At 50.7% G+C, this 16,542-nt stretch overlaps 1 protein-coding gene across 1 annotated transcript in view; it reads right to left on the bottom strand.

Annotated features, from left to right (window-relative positions):
* LOC104256004 (phosphofurin acidic cluster sorting protein 1-like) overlaps positions 1 to 16,542 on the bottom strand; it is a 73,359-nt gene that overhangs the window by 14,885 nt on the left and 41,932 nt on the right. The window contains exon 2 of the mRNA XM_059832940.1: positions 7,363 to 7,450. Coding sequence (XP_059688923.1) covers positions 7,363 to 7,450 — 88 coding nt within the window. The remainder of the gene's footprint in view (positions 1 to 7,362; positions 7,451 to 16,542) is intronic.

The following is a 16,542-nucleotide window of genomic DNA, read 5'->3' as shown; positions in this document are numbered from 1 at the left end:
ACTCTTTCCTTTACTTCTGTCCTATCTTTACTATCTCTACAGCTTGGCTGCTGACAGAGACACCGAAAGACTTGGGGGATGAAAAATGCTGTCTGCATGCACCAGGCTCTCTTTATCGCAGGGTGGCACAACTCATGGACCCCCCAAAAGGCCCATGCCCACTGGCCGTGGCCCTGCAGGGCTGTGGGACCAGCTGCAAATATAAAATAGCCCATGGTGGTTCCTCACTCTCTCCTGCCTCCCTGTGAATGGGCCAGCAAGCTGAGACATTGATCTAGGGAGGCAACAGGATAGGCCAGTACAGCTGTTCTTGCAAATCAGTTATCACTGAATCACAGAATACGATGTTGGAAGGGACCTCAAGGATCATCTGGTCCAACCTTTCTTGGCAAAAGCACGGTCTAGACAAGATGGCTCAGCACCCCGTCCAGCCGAATCTTAGAAGTGTCCAATGTTGGAGAATCCACCACTTCCCAGGGGAGATTATTCCAGTGGTTGATTTTTCTCATTGTGAAAAATTTTCCTATTGTGTCCAATCGGAATGTCCCCAGCAGTAACTTGTACCCATTACCCCTCGTCTTTTCCATGTGACTCCTTGTAAAAAGGGAGTCTCCATCTTCTTTGTAGCCACCTTTTAAATACTGGAGCATGGTGATAAGGTCTTGCCCAAGCCTTCTTTTCTCAAGGCTGAACAAACCCAGTTCTCTCAGCCTTTCCTCATACGGCAGGCTTCCCAGTCCTTGGATCATCTTTGTGGCCCTTCTCTGGACCCTCTCCAGCCTGTCCACATCTTTTTTGTACAGGGGGGACCAAAACTGAACACAGTGTTCCAGGTGTGGCCTGACAAGCGCTGAGTAGAGTGGGATAATGACTTCTTTATCTCTGCTGGTGATGCCGTTGTTGATACAACCCAGCATCCTGTTGGCTTTCTTTGCCACAGCAGCACACTGTTCACTTATATTGAGCTTGTTGTGCCTTTCCCCAGAACCGCTCCCCAGCCGGGTAGATCCCAGCCTGTGCTGCACTCCTGGATTATGTTTTCCCAGGTACAAGACCTTACATTTGTCTTTGTTGAACTTCATAAGGTTCTTGTTAGTCCACTCTTCCAGCTTATCCAGGTCTTCCTGCAGGGTGTCCCTCCTTTCTGAAGTGTCCACTTCCCCACCCAGTTTGGTATCATCAGCAAACTTCATCAGGGCACACAATTGCTTTTGTGATCACTCCTTAATTTGAACTGTGGGCTAGTGAGCAGATGGGTCAAAGCTAACCAGACAGGCACAGCAGTCCAAAGGAACTGGGTCTCCCCTCATATATGTTGCCACTTCCCAGGACCTCATTGCATCCCCATACCCTTCCCAGCTTGATCCTGACAGATGCTGTGGCCAGCAGGATCCCAAGCTGGCCATGGTCAGAGACCCTTCAAGCAACTTAGACAAATCCTAGGTTTGGCTAAGGTTAGGTGAGGTTAGAGCCTTGGTGAGGTTAGAGCCTCCAGTTCTTCATCACCACTGCAAATGGGACAGCAGCCCCAGAAGTCATGACAGGAACATGCAGGTGGCACCGTACAGAAGACCACAGCTACATCCCCTCTGCAATCAAAAAGAATGGCAATGAGCACAGGCGTGTTTCAGCACCCATCGAGCACCAAGAAAGCTTGCTGATGGGAATGTCAGCAGGGTCCAGCAAGCCTGGGTGGTGCTGATGTAAAGCCTTCTTCCACCTCCGTTGCTGATGTTACCCATGCTAGCAAGGAAAAAAACCAAACAACCTATAGAGGGGAGGCAAGAAAGGCCTCCACATTTTGCAATGATGCAGCATTACAGTTCTCACTGATAGTGGAGCAAACACAAGCTCTAGCAAAATCCTCCTTGGTTTTTCAACCAGCCCAGTCGGAGCTGTTTGCAACATTGTTCCCTGCAACTGTGCCAGGAGCGAGGCTTTCCTGTGAAAGGTCTTCCTAAAACTGAAGAGAGGAGGTGGAGCTCATCCCCTTCACCATCTGTGAGCCTTCCTGGCCAAAAATGCACTGACTCTTCCTTCCTGAACTCTAATAAGAGTTGCTAGGTGGTCACTATGACAATGACCATTTACTTTAGCACATTTACCATTTGCTCTTTGTTGCAGAGAGATTATCCACCAAAGATTTATTCTTTCATAAAACCACACACACCACTGCAATTATTCTTCCTGAAGATGCTATTTCTGGGGACAGAGTTACAGCAAAGGAAAGGTGAGGACAGCCTGGGTGGTGTGTCCAGTGAGCAAAGGTTTCATAAACATTGCTGTCCTGTGTGTTACTGTCCTTTACTATTATGGAAGTTACACACCCAGCTCCAGTCCTAGGCTCTGGCCCCCAGTGAAACGCCGCTGCACATCCACGTGGCATTGCAAGGACTGGGACAAAGGCTGGTTCATTATCACAATGCAAGCACAAGGGAGCAGCAGGGGAGCTCAGAGACCCCTAAACAGCAGCACTTTTTAGGTCCAGGACAGTTCTTTATGGGTGCAGTGACCTGGCAGGCTGCACCCTGGCTGAGCTCAAGCCCTAGGAGATACCTGGCCTGGGGGGTCACACGAAGGGAGAGAGATCATAATGTCTAAGCTCAGGCAGAGGACCAGCTCCCAGGGCACCATGGAGCATAGCACTCAGGACATGGGGTAGAAAAAGGGCTCGATATTGTACAGCAAACGCGTGAGGTACAGTCCTCTCAGCAAGTAAAGCCACTACCTAAAGCTCAAGTTCAGCCTGCAAGGTAAGCTAGGTTTCATGAAACGGATGGCACTCGCGTATCAGTAGGAAACACTGATCTCCTTCAGGAGCAAACCATGACCCAGCAGAAACTAGCATTGCTCCAATTAAACAGATTAGAAACCAGCACCTGGGTGCTACTACCTGCCTGTCAGCAACAGGGAGTTAAGAAGAATTTGGGATTTCTAGTAAGGTCGACACAAACCTCATGAGGTTCAATAAAGGCAAAAGCAAAGTCCTTCCCTAGGGCATCCCACGACTTTGCTGCCTGCGAAGAACCCCAGGCAGCAGAAAGGGACAGGGGGGATCCTGGGGGACATCAAGGTGCTCCTACGCTGGCAGCATGCCCTGTTGCAGCAATGACACCAATCTCAGCCTCAGCAAATGTGCAGGCAGAGAAAAGGGATTCCTCTCCTCTCGTCAGCACTGGTGATACCACAACTGGATTCCAGAGCCAGTTTGCGCTCCCCAGTACAAGACAGACATTGACAGACTGGAGCAAGTCCAGCAGAAGACATCAGGATGGTCAGGGGCTGGAGCACAGGATATACACGGAGAGGCCGAGTGAGTTGGGTTTGTTCAGCTGGAAAAAGAGGAGGGTGAAGGGGTACGTTACTGCTGCCTACAGACACTTAGCAGGAGGGTGCAGAGAAGACAGGACTGAACTCCTCTCAGAGGTGCCCAGGGACAGAGTGAGAGGCAACAGGGATGAGCTGGAACATGGGAAATTACCATTAGATGTTGGGATTTGTTTTTTCTCTATTAGTGCAGTCAAACCTTGGGACAGGACACAGAAAGACTGAGGATTCTCCATCCCTTGAGAAATTCAAACCTCAACTGGACATGGCCTTGAGCACCTGACGCAGCTCAGCTGTTCTGCAATTTGAGTAATGTCAGGCAAGACCAATTTCTCAGCAGAACAGTCGAGTATCACCATCAGTACTACAGGAAATCTTAATATCAGACCGTTACAGTGAAGATCACAGACAACAAAGACTGTCAAGGAAGTGAAAAGCAATAGGGAGAGGTTGTGGTCACAGATCTTCACTACCTGATAGACTGAAAACATACAGGAGCTTTCACTACTACACACAGTATGGTGCCCAGGTCTGGTTTGCAAGGTACAATCCCCAATTTCAGGTATAAATCTGTCCTGATAGGTCTTGTTTAAAACACAGGGTTGAGGCTAGAAGAGAATACCAAACCTGGAAAAGGAGAGAGAACTAACATAGTGTGGGAAACCAGGCCAAGGCAGACAGCGAAGCACTCCCCAGAATTCAAGCTATAGGTGCATTTTGGGAGAGAATAGCCCATTAAATATCATCAGCAAATTTATTATTTAGGGGGTAGCTGGGATTGCTCAGGCAGGCGTGGAAAATCCTACAAGTGGTTGCAAAAAGATTAGCAACAAAGCATGAGTGAGGTGTAGACAGAAAACTCTGCATGTACCTTCCATGAATTGCAAGAAGGAGCAAAAAATCAAGTTCCTGCACGGAGCAGGACCGGGGCAGCAGGCAGGCTTGGCAGAGGCAAATGAGCTTCTCAGTCTGGACTGTTCTGTGGCACACATTCTGGTCTGCTATGTAGGGGCTGCCAGCAACATCCCTCTACAGCAGGACCAAGGGTTGAACCTGAGGCACCAGCCACATCCTGCAAGCAGCTGCAGGAGGATCTGCATCCCTCGCACAGCACCCATCACAGGAGCTGAAAGTTTTGGGAATGCTGGGGCTTGTTTTCTTCTTTCTTTGATTGTTTCCTCTATTCACAGCTCAAGACCGGGTGTTTCTGAATTACAGTAAGTCTCTCTGCTGAGAGGGAGCACCACATTTCCCTTCACACCATAATCAGTTACGACGCCAAGACAGATATCTGCACCTTTATGGAGCTGAGCCAGGCACACCTGGATCTCTTAATGCCATGCTGAACAATACATAGAAGGAAATGCTCTATGACATCTCCAGCCTGTTAAAACAAGTAACAAGGGATAAAGGTTTAAAAACCACTCAAGTGATATGAGTCACCTTTTTCACAGTAGTTCAGACTTTATCTCACTGGAAGCCACTGAACATTAAATACTTAAATCACCTCTGGGAAATGGGTATGTTCTGTAGACAATGAAAGCTCCCTTAAGTCCTTTGACAGAGGTCTTTTCAGATGAAGGAGCAGATAACAGCACATGTCACACTTGGAAACTGCCTTTTAAGACCAGAAGGGCATGATCACTGTGAGAAGGAGATCAGACATTCTAGACAGCCTTATGCTATCCTTTGGGTCATGTACATTCATTAAGCAGACTGTCTCCAGCGCTGGGGCTGTTGTCTTGGTGCCGGCCCCATTCAGGCAGGGTCAGAGCTTTGCTTCCATACAACCTGCCTTTCAGAGTAGCAACTTCCTGACAGGCAACTTCCTTCACCTAACAGGGCTACTACTGAAATGAGAGAAAATATAGCTCCCCTTTCCACCAGTCCTCAGCTGTCCCCTTGGGAACTTGCAGGTCCTCCACAAATTACGTGCATCGGCTGTTTCCATCCAAAAGATGGAGATGGCAGCGCTTGCTGGGCAGCCTTCAAACAGCTTCTCGCTAGCGTGACTCATCTGTTGCCTAGGAGAGGAGCAGGAGGCATGGATCCATCTGAGGCCATTCTGTAGGCAGACTGCACTGAAGCTGCCTACAGCTTCCATCTGCCTTCCAGAAAGGATCAGCAGTCCCCGACTCTGCCAAGGCGGCTGGTCAGGCAGGTGGAAGCAGCCTGGGCAGGCACACAAGTACACCCCCCTCCCACAATGTGTGTTGAGCCACAGGGTAATGTGGGCAGAAGCATTCTCCTCCAGTTTCCTTCAGCTTTGCAGGGAGCCTACACCAGCATGCAGCCAGGGGTATGTGGCCACGCAGAGAAGAGGTGACCATGTTTAGATTAAGACCCTGAATGCAGCCTCTGTTCCTGGCAGGGAAAGGAGCCCTGCAGTGAAGAGCCCCTGTGGCCTCAAACAGTCACTGCTGAGGCCTGTTAATTTCTTTTGCCGACAGGGTGCAAGGTTGGCCTGTGGCAGGGACGGGGGTGATCTCCTTGAAAGAGCTGGAGTCCCACTGTGCAGCCTGTTCCACAGTCCCACATTTGCAGTGCATGAGAGAGGGGGCAGCTGAGGACACACACCCTCAGAACATGCCAGCCCCAGCATAAGGGGGCTGCACAGGAGCCTAAGGTTCCCCGGTCCAGAGAAGCACAGACAGCTTGGGCCAACAGTGCAGGAGATAAAAGGAGTGAGGGAGCAGCCTAGCCCTCCCAGCCACGTGGGACCCACAGCCCCACCTGGCTCCCAGCCCCCCAGTCCTGTGCTGCTGGCACCTGCGGCCCAGCCATGATTGCTCCCACATTTCCAGGAGCCAGGCAGTTCTCTCCTGCCCAGGTTGTCCTGCCCTTGCTAAAGCCTGCCCCAAAGGGGCACAGGCCTTGGGGTTCTTGGGGCTGAAAGCCCAGTGCTTTCGGCTCTCCGGAATGGCACCATACACACAGTGATGGAAAGGCCAGCAAAGTGCGACATTGACCAATAGTGTGTGGACCACAGCATCCTCCTGCTGTCCTCACTCCAGGCCCCGGGTTTCACACATTTCGCTTTCAGTTCCTTCTGCGCAAGTGAATCAGGTCTGCCATGAAGGCAAACCCCATCTCCCAGAGCTCCACTAATACTGCAGCTTCCAGCACTAATCCAGGATTTAGATCCTAATGTGTACGGCACAAAGAGCTCTGTGGGAGCGCAAAGCTGCTGAGCTCCCGCCCCACGGTGCTTTCAATGGGATCAGCAGCTTTTCTGCCAGCTGACAAGAATGAAGGAAGGACACCAGCATCCCAGCTGGCTTAGGGGAGCTGTGGAAAGGACAGCATACTCAAGAGGCATCTTGCTTCCATGCTGTCTTTTGGCAGGTGGAAAGGATGTCCCTGCGCCCACAGGGACCTATTTCTTCACCACCAGCTGCAGAGAGGGAGGGGGGAGGATCACACATACCAGGATGGGGGCAAATTCCTTCTCTCCTTGGTGAGAAAGATCCTCTCCCCTCCCCTCTGCCTGGCTCAGAGTAAAGGGACCAGGCCTAGCAGGGATGCACAGAGACAGGGAGAGGACAGCAGAGGCAGCAGTGAGATCACACAGGGTGCAAATGTCAGCAGAAGTCATGCACAGAGCCGCTGGTCCTTTGCACCCTCCCCTTCCCACCTTTCGCTCCCTGGGGAGGGGATCCAGATGGAGGGCACTGCCAGAAACCACCCAGTGCTGAGCCTGCCTAAAGGGTCAGAACAGTGGGGTAGGGGATGCCAAATTCCGAACAGCAGCTCGAGAGGAGGGCCTTGGCTGAGGCAGGCAGTGAAGCAAGAGGCACTCTGTCCCAGTGCAGAGGCCTAACCAAATTCATCCCTGATACAAACGAGCACCAGGCAGCTTGCTGTTGTGCCTGGGGCATCGTTCCCACCTGCCTAAGAGCCAAAATCTCGCCAAGGGTGCTAACTGAGACAGAAGCAAGGGGTTGGCACAAGGCAAGGGACATACAGACCAGCACTTCACAGAGGGCACAAGGATGGGCTTGCTGCCATCGGGCAGCAGCGAGGAGAGGAGCCTACCTGAATCTTCACAGCGATAAGCACAGAGCTCAGCTCTTTGTCCAGCTCTTTCAGCACCGTGAGTTTCTTCAGGCGCAGACTGCAGAGCCTGTAAGACAGAGAGAATGGGACACATTCAGGCACCACCATCCCTGGGGCCCTGCCACATGGTACCCGGTGCTCGGAAGGCAGCCTGGATGCTTGGCCCAGCCGCAGGCACAAGCTTGGCTGAGGAACACTGGCATTCACGCGCCACCGAGACAGCCCATTGGAGAAAAAAGGAAAGAAGGAAAATTAACAGAGCTAAAGCAGGCTTAAGGGATTAGCATGCAACAGGAAGTCCAACAGCAGGCCATGTGGTAAAGAGATCCCTTCCCAAGCAGGGCTGTCGCCAGCTCTGCTTAAATCTACCTTGGCCACAGTGCTGTTTATTTATAAACCAAAGCATTTAAATCCACTCTTATCCTGGACTTAGTTAAGGCAAATGTTCCCATGCAGACATCACAGCTCGGCTCTTCTCTTGCGCAGTACCACACAGAGCTGAGTTGGGAAGCTGGGATGCAGCAGCCCTGCAGGAAGCCTCATACAGCAGAGCCACCCTGACAACCTCAGATCCTGAGGACTCAGCATGGTAAGTGGCATTTCCAAGAAAAACCCACGAAGGAGCCTGAGGCTGAGTGAGAAGAGCTGCTTTTGCTGCTCGAAGGATTAGTCAGTGCCTGTGAGACAGCCAGCCACCCCGACCTCCCGCCTAGGAGCCTGCAGCAGGACTCCCACGGAGGGACTTGCGAGGAACTATGTGTCAGGGAGCACAGGCCAGGCACGTTTTTACAACAAGCCACACCGTCACTCATGTTTTGCAAACTAGCCTCTGTGCTCCACGCTCGATGTCTGCATTGCTGCAGCCAGTGGTACCCAGGAGTTTTGTGGATACCAGTGTGCTGTACCTGAGATTTAGGCCACCCTTCCTGGAGAACAGATGGGGGACTACCAAATACCTTTCTGTCTGACACACTGTGCTCTCTGAGGGCAAAATCTATTCCCTCCTGCTTTTTTTTTTTTTTTTTTTTGAAGAAAGAAAAACCTGCTCTTGCTACGCTAACATACAGCAACAGTGGAGAACAGCCCAGAGGTGGAACAATACCGGAAAGGAAAGGACAGACAGCCATACTGCAGGACAGGTTTAGGACTTAGCAAGCACTCACTTCCTACCATGTCCCCGCTCTCCCTGCTAAAATGATTTTAGCTTGTGCAGAATTTTGCTGGACTGTGACTGCAACCCTGTTGCTCTGTCCTTTGATGTTGGATATCAGGGCATAGTGGAAACCAGAAGTCAGGAAGCTGGGAGTGCAGGCAAGCTCTGCCCGCCTCTTTGCCAGATGGCCTGGGTTCCTTCAGCCAAAGCCCAGGGCTATAGCCCCCTAAACCCTCGTACCCTGTGCACCCCAGCACTGCAATCAGTGATCCCATCTCTGTCCACTCTTCCCCTCTGAGCCTCTGCTTGTAGGAAGGGAGAAATCTATCATCTAGGGCAGGCTTCTTGCTCCCCAGAAATACGTAGGCACTGTTAGGAGTGAGTTGTGGGGAGCGTGGCCAAAGACAAGGAGGCCATCTCGAAGACGGGGAGGGCAGGACCGAGTGCTAGCCAGCAAGATGGGGTACAGCAACTACACCAGATGTACTAAGGAAAACTTGCAAGGAGGCTAAGCTTAGCTAACACCATCACTAACCAGTGCTAACTTTGACTGTCCCTAGTCCCTAGACAAGCCACAGAGAGGAATGAGGCTTGAACATGTAAGCCAAGGACAGAACATCTACTCAAATCTTCCATGCAAGCACTGATCTAGTCGTGATAGTTACCTGCATGGAAAAGTTATCCCCAAAAGATTAAAACTTCCATAAGGATATATCCAATCTCGTTAGCTCTTCATGCTCCTCTCTGAGGCACTCAGGAGTCCTGTCAGTACCTGGTATTTTTTGTCGAGGAAAAGTACGCACATACTGATCAGCTCTGCCCACTTGGGCAGCTCTTTTATCTCCGATAAGGCACTTTAAAGCTTCTTTCTTCTCTTTCTACCCCTCTCTGGTTTTCAAGATCTCTTTTACACAGTGGGAGATCCCGTACTCTGCCGCTGGTCCTTCCCATACCACATGCAGGAAGGTGGTTACCCCCTTCCACCCTCTGCTCTTCCCCTGCTGCAGCACTCAAAGATCTCACTAGCTCAGGTGTAGCTTGTACCCCTGCAACTCCAACTCCTTCTCAAAACAGTGCTTTCTAAAATACTACTACCCTTCCCGCAGGGATTAGCATGCATAAGCCTAAATGTACTTATTTGCAGCACAAGAGCACACAATTTTTAAAAAGCTGCTCCTTAGCAGCTTGGCTGTCCCGGATGACCCTCCTTTGATGTGTTACTTAACCAGTCCCTGCACCACCCAGATTTGTGTCATCGCTAGGTATTTAGTGCCAGTACCAGACAGCAGTGGGTCTCACACTAATCCCTGCAGATCTCTGTAGGACAGGAATGGATCCACAGTGATCAGAACGGTATGCCTCACCAAACGCTTCAGCCAAATCCCATGGCAACTACCCCACGGTCTTGCCCAGCACTGATCACTGTGCGATCCCCTCAAGTCACTGAGCTTTTTGGTAGATAAGTTATAAATCTGGATCTACTTGCTCATATAATTAAACAGGCTAAGTAGCAACCGCTCTTGAGCTGTGGAACTACTGCGAGGGCTTCCTCCATATCGAGTTGTGGTGAACATGATTGTGTAACACTCTGACAGCAGCAGTGACCGACAGCAACAAGGAAAATTAACTCCAACAGGACAGACTGACAGCCTCCTGGAATTCCAGTACTCCCACACTCCACTCACTAGTGGTCATTTACTTGTGAAAGGTACTCACCATTTCCTGGCATTATCTTCAGAAACGCTGCCTTCTTTCCATCCCTAACGGGGATGGCCAGTCAGCCAAAAATCCCCTTTCATGGATTCTTAAACATGCAACAAAATAAAGTAGCTCCTAATTTTCACACACTCTACTCTGCCTCCTTATTCAACCCGGTACCAGGCAGGAGCACACACCCCACCACCACTGCTGGCTGAGGAGGTAACAAAGAGGAGTACATGTACACATACACACGTACACATACACACATTCACACCTCCATCACTGCCACCACCCCTAGCTAAGATGATGGTAACGAAAAGGAGGACACGCACATACACATGCATCCTGACAGCACCACCCCCAGCTAAGGAGCACACACACGTGTGCACCGACACACGTGCATGCAGATACACACTCTCACTCACCTTAGGTAAGCATGCACTGACTTTCAAAGTTGGGATTCTGAACTGCAAGCTATTACATTAAATAAGACCAGGAGAAATAAAAGATAAAAAAAGAGAGAAAGGAGCAAACCCAGAAACTCACTGAGTTAACTGTCTGACAGCACTAAAACCTCAGAGGTGAAATTTTCTAGAGTATGCAATTTTCTCGAGTATGTTCTTAGACACTGAAGTCGTACTTTGAAAACATCCAAAGCATCATTCTAGGCACATTTTTTCCTTTTTTTTCTTTTCGCTCTGGGTTGCAGCCTCCCAACTGCTTCCTCCCTCTCTAGTTAAATGACGAATTTGGAGTTTTTGCTCTGAAGTCCAATGAAACACTTACAACACTGTCACCAACCTGGCCCGCGAGTTCATCTTGAAAATCAAAGCTCCTGTAACACATGCATTTTGCGAAATTCAGTGCCAGCAGCAAAGCACTGGCTCCAGATATGGTTTGCAAATTTATCCAACCTCCTGTCCCAACAGGTGACTGCTGCTCACAGATAACACCCACAGTGGCTCATTTTCCTGTTGCATTTCAAGGCCGATGTTTCAGTGAATGCCACACATCTCTAAAGCCCCTGATGCCAGGGGAATACAAACCAGAGGTATGGCTCCTAAGGCTGGTAGAGAGGGAGGGAAAATGGGATGAAAATACATCTATGCACAGTACAGGAGGAGCAGGTTAGAGCCTGTGCCTTGCCCGTAAGCCTGAAAGCAACTAGTAAGGAGAGGGAAACAATTTTGACCTACCTACAGCCTCAGCAAAAAGGTTTGTGGGTACACTGTACACAGTGAGGGAGCAGGAGCTTTAGAAGCACCCGGCAAAACTGGAGCTGCACAACTACCCATAACTTATCCACAAACTGGCAAAGGTGCCTGGCAGAGAAGAAGCTTGAGATCTGTGTGAACAAGGAACCTCAGACATCTCTTTTTTGCACAGGACACAGGCATTGAGGAAGCAGAGGTGCCGAGGAGCACTTCTACTGGGATCATACATGGAAGGTGAAGGCTGGAGTGTAAAGCGAGGCAGCAATGAGGGCTCTTTGAATGGTACATCTGGCCACTAATGGGATATAAAACCTTAACAGCAGGTCTCACACTCCTTTTGAGCAGACATGGTACATTTTTTCTGCTGGCACTGTGGGCTGTTCAGTGCTTGGCTTAATGACCACTGGTGAGTGGCAGCTCATTCCCTCGGCAGGATTATTTTCCTGAACATTTGCACTGATTTCTTCAAGTGGCAGCAGCCAGGCTCCCTGGGTATTGCCTGTAGCTCCCATGCCACCTACAAATGTTAGAGCACATCCACCTTTCCCAGCACTTGGCCCTTCACACAACGTTGTCAACACTACCACCCTTACCAGATGCACAGTCGTGGGCTAAGCCTTCAATAGCAGCAGTTTATCAGCTCCTCAGTATTTTTCCTGACTTTGGCAGCTCAGGTTTGCCTTTCAAGGTGATATCCACCTCTGAGACTGGGTTTCTGGAGACATGCCAGATGTTTGGTGGGGCTCACAAGGTATGGTACGCTCCTGCACCCCTGCTCAGTTGCTGTGCAGCACCTACTTCCAGCAAAGGTTCTCACCAGAGGGCAGAAGGCAGGCAGCCAGGACCAGACACCCCGGGCCATGGGGATGCCCTGCAGCTCGCCCTGCAGGCTGGCTAGCCTCATAGAGCAGTTTGTAAAAGCAGCTTTACCCCCTCTGTCAGAGGGGTGTCCAGCCCTACGGCTCACCTCTGATAGTGGCCAAAGCAGGTGCCAAGGGAAGAGCACACAAACGGGGTGCGAGCAGTGAGATACTGCCCGGAATGCGCTCTCGGCCACAGCTCTCTGAAATCAAGATACCCCCTGAGCCGTAAGTGATATATATGCAGGAGACACCACTGATGCATGCAGAGGGGAGGAGAGATCTACTCCACTTTCAGAAACCAAGTCCCTGTTGCCAGCAAACAGGAGCGATGAACTGGGACAGCAGCAGGCTCTCCATCAGGCTCTGCAGCTCAGGCATCAGGACAGGTAGGTGGGCCAATTACATGCTTTAAGATGAACTGGGATGAAGGCCGACGTCAGCCTGCTTTGAGAGCAAGTGGAAAGAGAAAGCGTGACAGAGCACACAAGGCTTGCTAGCACACTCTTGCCACTTTGCCCCCCAGCAACTGCAACTGCTGCAGCCTGGGAAGGGCAAGTAAAGCAAGCTGCACTGAAGTGGTGTAACACAGTAGGACGCAGAGGCCAAAGGCCACGACAGCACCCTCCTGGGGTCTCCGCAAGGAAAGAGCTAGGGCCAGGGCCACCAAATGCCTGCTGTGTATCAGATCCCCCAGCTGAGCTATACAAGGTGGTGCGCAGCACAACAGCCCTGGTGCTGACCAGCAAGCCTCTCCTTGCCACGAGAGGGATGTTTTGGCTCCCCAGCATCCTGGCTGACAGCAGCTTGCTACCAATAGCACACGTCTGCCCCGCTGCTGGGGCCAGAGAAGACTTCTGTTACTGCCAGTTGCAGTAGGTTTGACTCATCCCAATTCCCAGATGAAATTCCCAAAGGAAATCCCAAAGCATGAGGGATAGGAAGACAAAACTCCCCAGGTTGCTACATCCCTTCATTTCCTGTAAAGCATTTCACAGCATATGGCTCTGCCTGCCTTAGGAAATCCAGCCTGTTTTCCCATGTTACTATTCCTGGTCCCCTCCATCATCCCACCTCCTTCCAAGTGTGTCTAGACAGACCAAACCCAAGGCCAAAGCTCAGACATTATGGAGGACCAGCTGACACTCTTGTCACCATCCCTGGAGGTATTTAAAAGACATGTGGAGGAGGCGCTTCGGGACATGGTTTAGTGGTGGACTTGTCAGGGTTAGGTTTATGGTTGGACTTGATGATCTTAAAGGTCTTTTCCAACCTACATGATTCTATGATTCTTCTTTTTGTCTCTGAGGGTTATAACAGCAAAGGAATGTAAAGCCCGTGCTGAGAAGGGGTTCATTCTCCCCACAGAAGCAAGTTGGCCGCACTACGCGGGAGGAGTACAGAGGGCAATGGCATGCTGGGAACAGCAAAGAGTGCCAATGTCGGCAGCGTATACATTACCAAGAGCAAGACGGCATCCTCAGTCAGGACAAATGGGAGGCAAAGGGAAGAAAACAGTGTCCTGCAAGTAGATACGTCCACCTTTCCTTGTCTTCATGGCTGGCTGCCTGCAGCTGCCCAGAGTCGTCCTCGCAGCCTTGTGTCCTGGCTAGCACATGCTCCCTAAGATAGCCATTCAAGACAGACTGCAGCCTCTTTTCAAAGAGGCTAGTGCAGGCCCTGCCAGTGCAGCATATTCAATGGGATCTCAGCACCACTGTACTGAATTGGAGCACCTATTTTTTTCATTTTTCCTGTCCTCACAGGAGAGAAAGCCCACCCCAACAGCCCCCACTGTTCTCATCTGACTGGGAAGTCCATTCTTAATTACATGAAGCGACACCATCTCACCACGCATGTACATTTATCAGGCATGCCCTGCTCCGATCAGCCCTTGGAAGAGTGCCTAACTCTTTAATCTCTGGGCAGATGACCTCAGAACAGCTCTGGTTTGGTCAGTGACTTGCCCTTGAGCTTGTTGCACCCAGCTGCTCTGTTAAACACACCCAGAAGCGGCTTTTCCACTGTAGGGAACATGCACAGGTCTGTCCAGGAGCTCTGACTGCCACCCAGAGGCCTCCTGGGAACAGCCTGCTCTCCCATCACAAGCTCTTAGCACTCCTCTGTGTTCAGATATATATTTCATATTATTCCAATACCACTGAGACGGCACAGTCACTCACAACAGATGCACGGGAAAGAGCAGCTCACACCCCAAAGAGATACAACAGTTAGAACAAGGCATAGCAGACATACCATGCTGGGTCAAATGCACCTACAAGATAAGGAGGCTCAGAGAAGAGACAAGAACATCGACAGACCGTGTGCATGTCTCAGCCAGCAAGCAGTAGCTACTAGTGACCACCCACATCAGCTGTCAGAGCTGCTTACTACACTACAGGCTTGGGGACGAGTGGCTGGAAAGCTGCCCGGCGGAAAAGGACCTGGGGGTGCTGGTCGACAGGCGGCTGACTAGAAGACAGCAGTGTGCCCAGGTGGCCAAGAAGGCCAATGGCGTCCTGGCTTGTAGCAGAAACAGGGTGGCCAGCGGGAGTAGGGCAGTGGTTGTGCCTTTATTCTCGGCACTGGTGAGGCCACACCTCGAATCCTGTGTTCAGTTTTGGGCCCCTCACTGTGAGAAAGACATGGAGGTGCTGGAGCGTGCCCAGAGAAGGGCGACGGAGCTGGTGAGGGGTCTGGAGCACAAGTCTGATGAGGAGCAGCTGAGGGAGCTGGGGTTGTTCAGTCTGGAGAAGAGGAGGCTGAGGGGAGACCTTATCGCTCTCTATAACTACCTGAAAGGGGGTTGTGGTGAGGTGGGTGTTGGTCTCTTCTCCCATGTAACTAGCAATAGAACGAGAGGAAACGGCCTCAAGTTGCGCCAGGGGAGGTTTAGTTTGGATATTAAGAAAAATGTCTTCACGGAGAGAGTGGTGAAGCACTGGAAGAGGCTGCCCAGGGAGGTGGTGGAGTCACCATCCCTGGAGGTGTTCAAGGAACGTGTGGATGTGGCACTGCGGAACATGGTTTAGTGGGCATGGTGGTGTTGGGTTGATGGTTGGACTTGATGATCTTACAGGTCTTTTCCAACCTTATTGATTCTGTGGTTCTATGTGAAAGCAGCCAGGTGCAAGGGAGGATCAAGCACAGCCTGGCAATGGATTCACTGATTTTGTCTGGAAGACATAAGATTCACTCAGCATTACAGAAAAGGTCTGTTGGATTTATCTAGGAGAATATAAAATTCTTTCTAAATACCTGACATGATGTGCAAAATCATTCTCTTCCCTAGGGCTTTCAAAACTGGTATCTGATAGCTGTAGCCAAACTGTAGCCACAACTGTTCTTGGACCAGCCACTATGTTTCCTTCACAGGTTTTTAACAGGTTATGCTTTTGAAACATCCTTGTTAAAAAGAAATCAGCCGAGATGCATTATTGAGTGTACATCAGCCCTAAACACAGGGAGTCACATGAGAAGAGGCAGATAGACCAGCAGCGGTGCTGTGCTCAGGGTACACAGTACTTTTCTTCCTCAAAAAGCTACATCTACTAGAGGCTTTCAGCTGCTTTTGTGCTCCCAGAACGTTAACAAGCACCGTGTACGTGGAAGATCGGAACTACTCATAACACTGCATTTCAAATGAAAGAATGGCTGTTCAGGACAACAGCTAACATCAAGATCCCTCTGCTTGTTTGCTGCCCATGGCATAGCGAGGAAGGGTGGGCTGTTGCAAGCAGCAGGGCACGGCTGCTTGGATGCACGGCTTCTTCAGTGCCGTTGCAGAGGTCACAGCATCCCAAATCAGGACAGAGCAAGCCTGGCTGCAACAGAAAAACAGCGCTCTCGCACAAATGCTCGGCCAAGGCCACACACCAAATCAGGGAGTGTTCCCTGCTCTCACCATCCCCACTAAGCGCAGACAGCAGTGACATTCTCAACCCAGTGAAGCTGCCCAGGATTCCCACTGATCAGGCCTGATGGCTCCAGAGCACGTGTGCTTTCCTTCTCAAGGCTGCTGAGCCGTCCTCTGAGGTTTGGAGGCGTCTCATCACATGGGCAAGCGTATGCCAGCATCTCTCCATGCAAATTGCTTCTAACCAAGACAGATGCTGCTTTCTCAGACCAATGCAAATGCCATAGTGGAGACAAGTCAAAGATAGGCCTATACGATTAAATTCTCCCTTCCTATTCCCAGGCAGATTTCTCTAAGTACAACTGTCCTTTGTAG

This window comes from Gavia stellata, chromosome 37 (assembly GCF_030936135.1).
Source record: "Gavia stellata isolate bGavSte3 chromosome 37, bGavSte3.hap2, whole genome shotgun sequence".
NCBI classification, from domain to species: Eukaryota; Metazoa; Chordata; class Aves; order Gaviiformes; family Gaviidae; genus Gavia; species Gavia stellata.
This window is presented reverse-complemented; position numbering and strand designations above follow the sequence as displayed.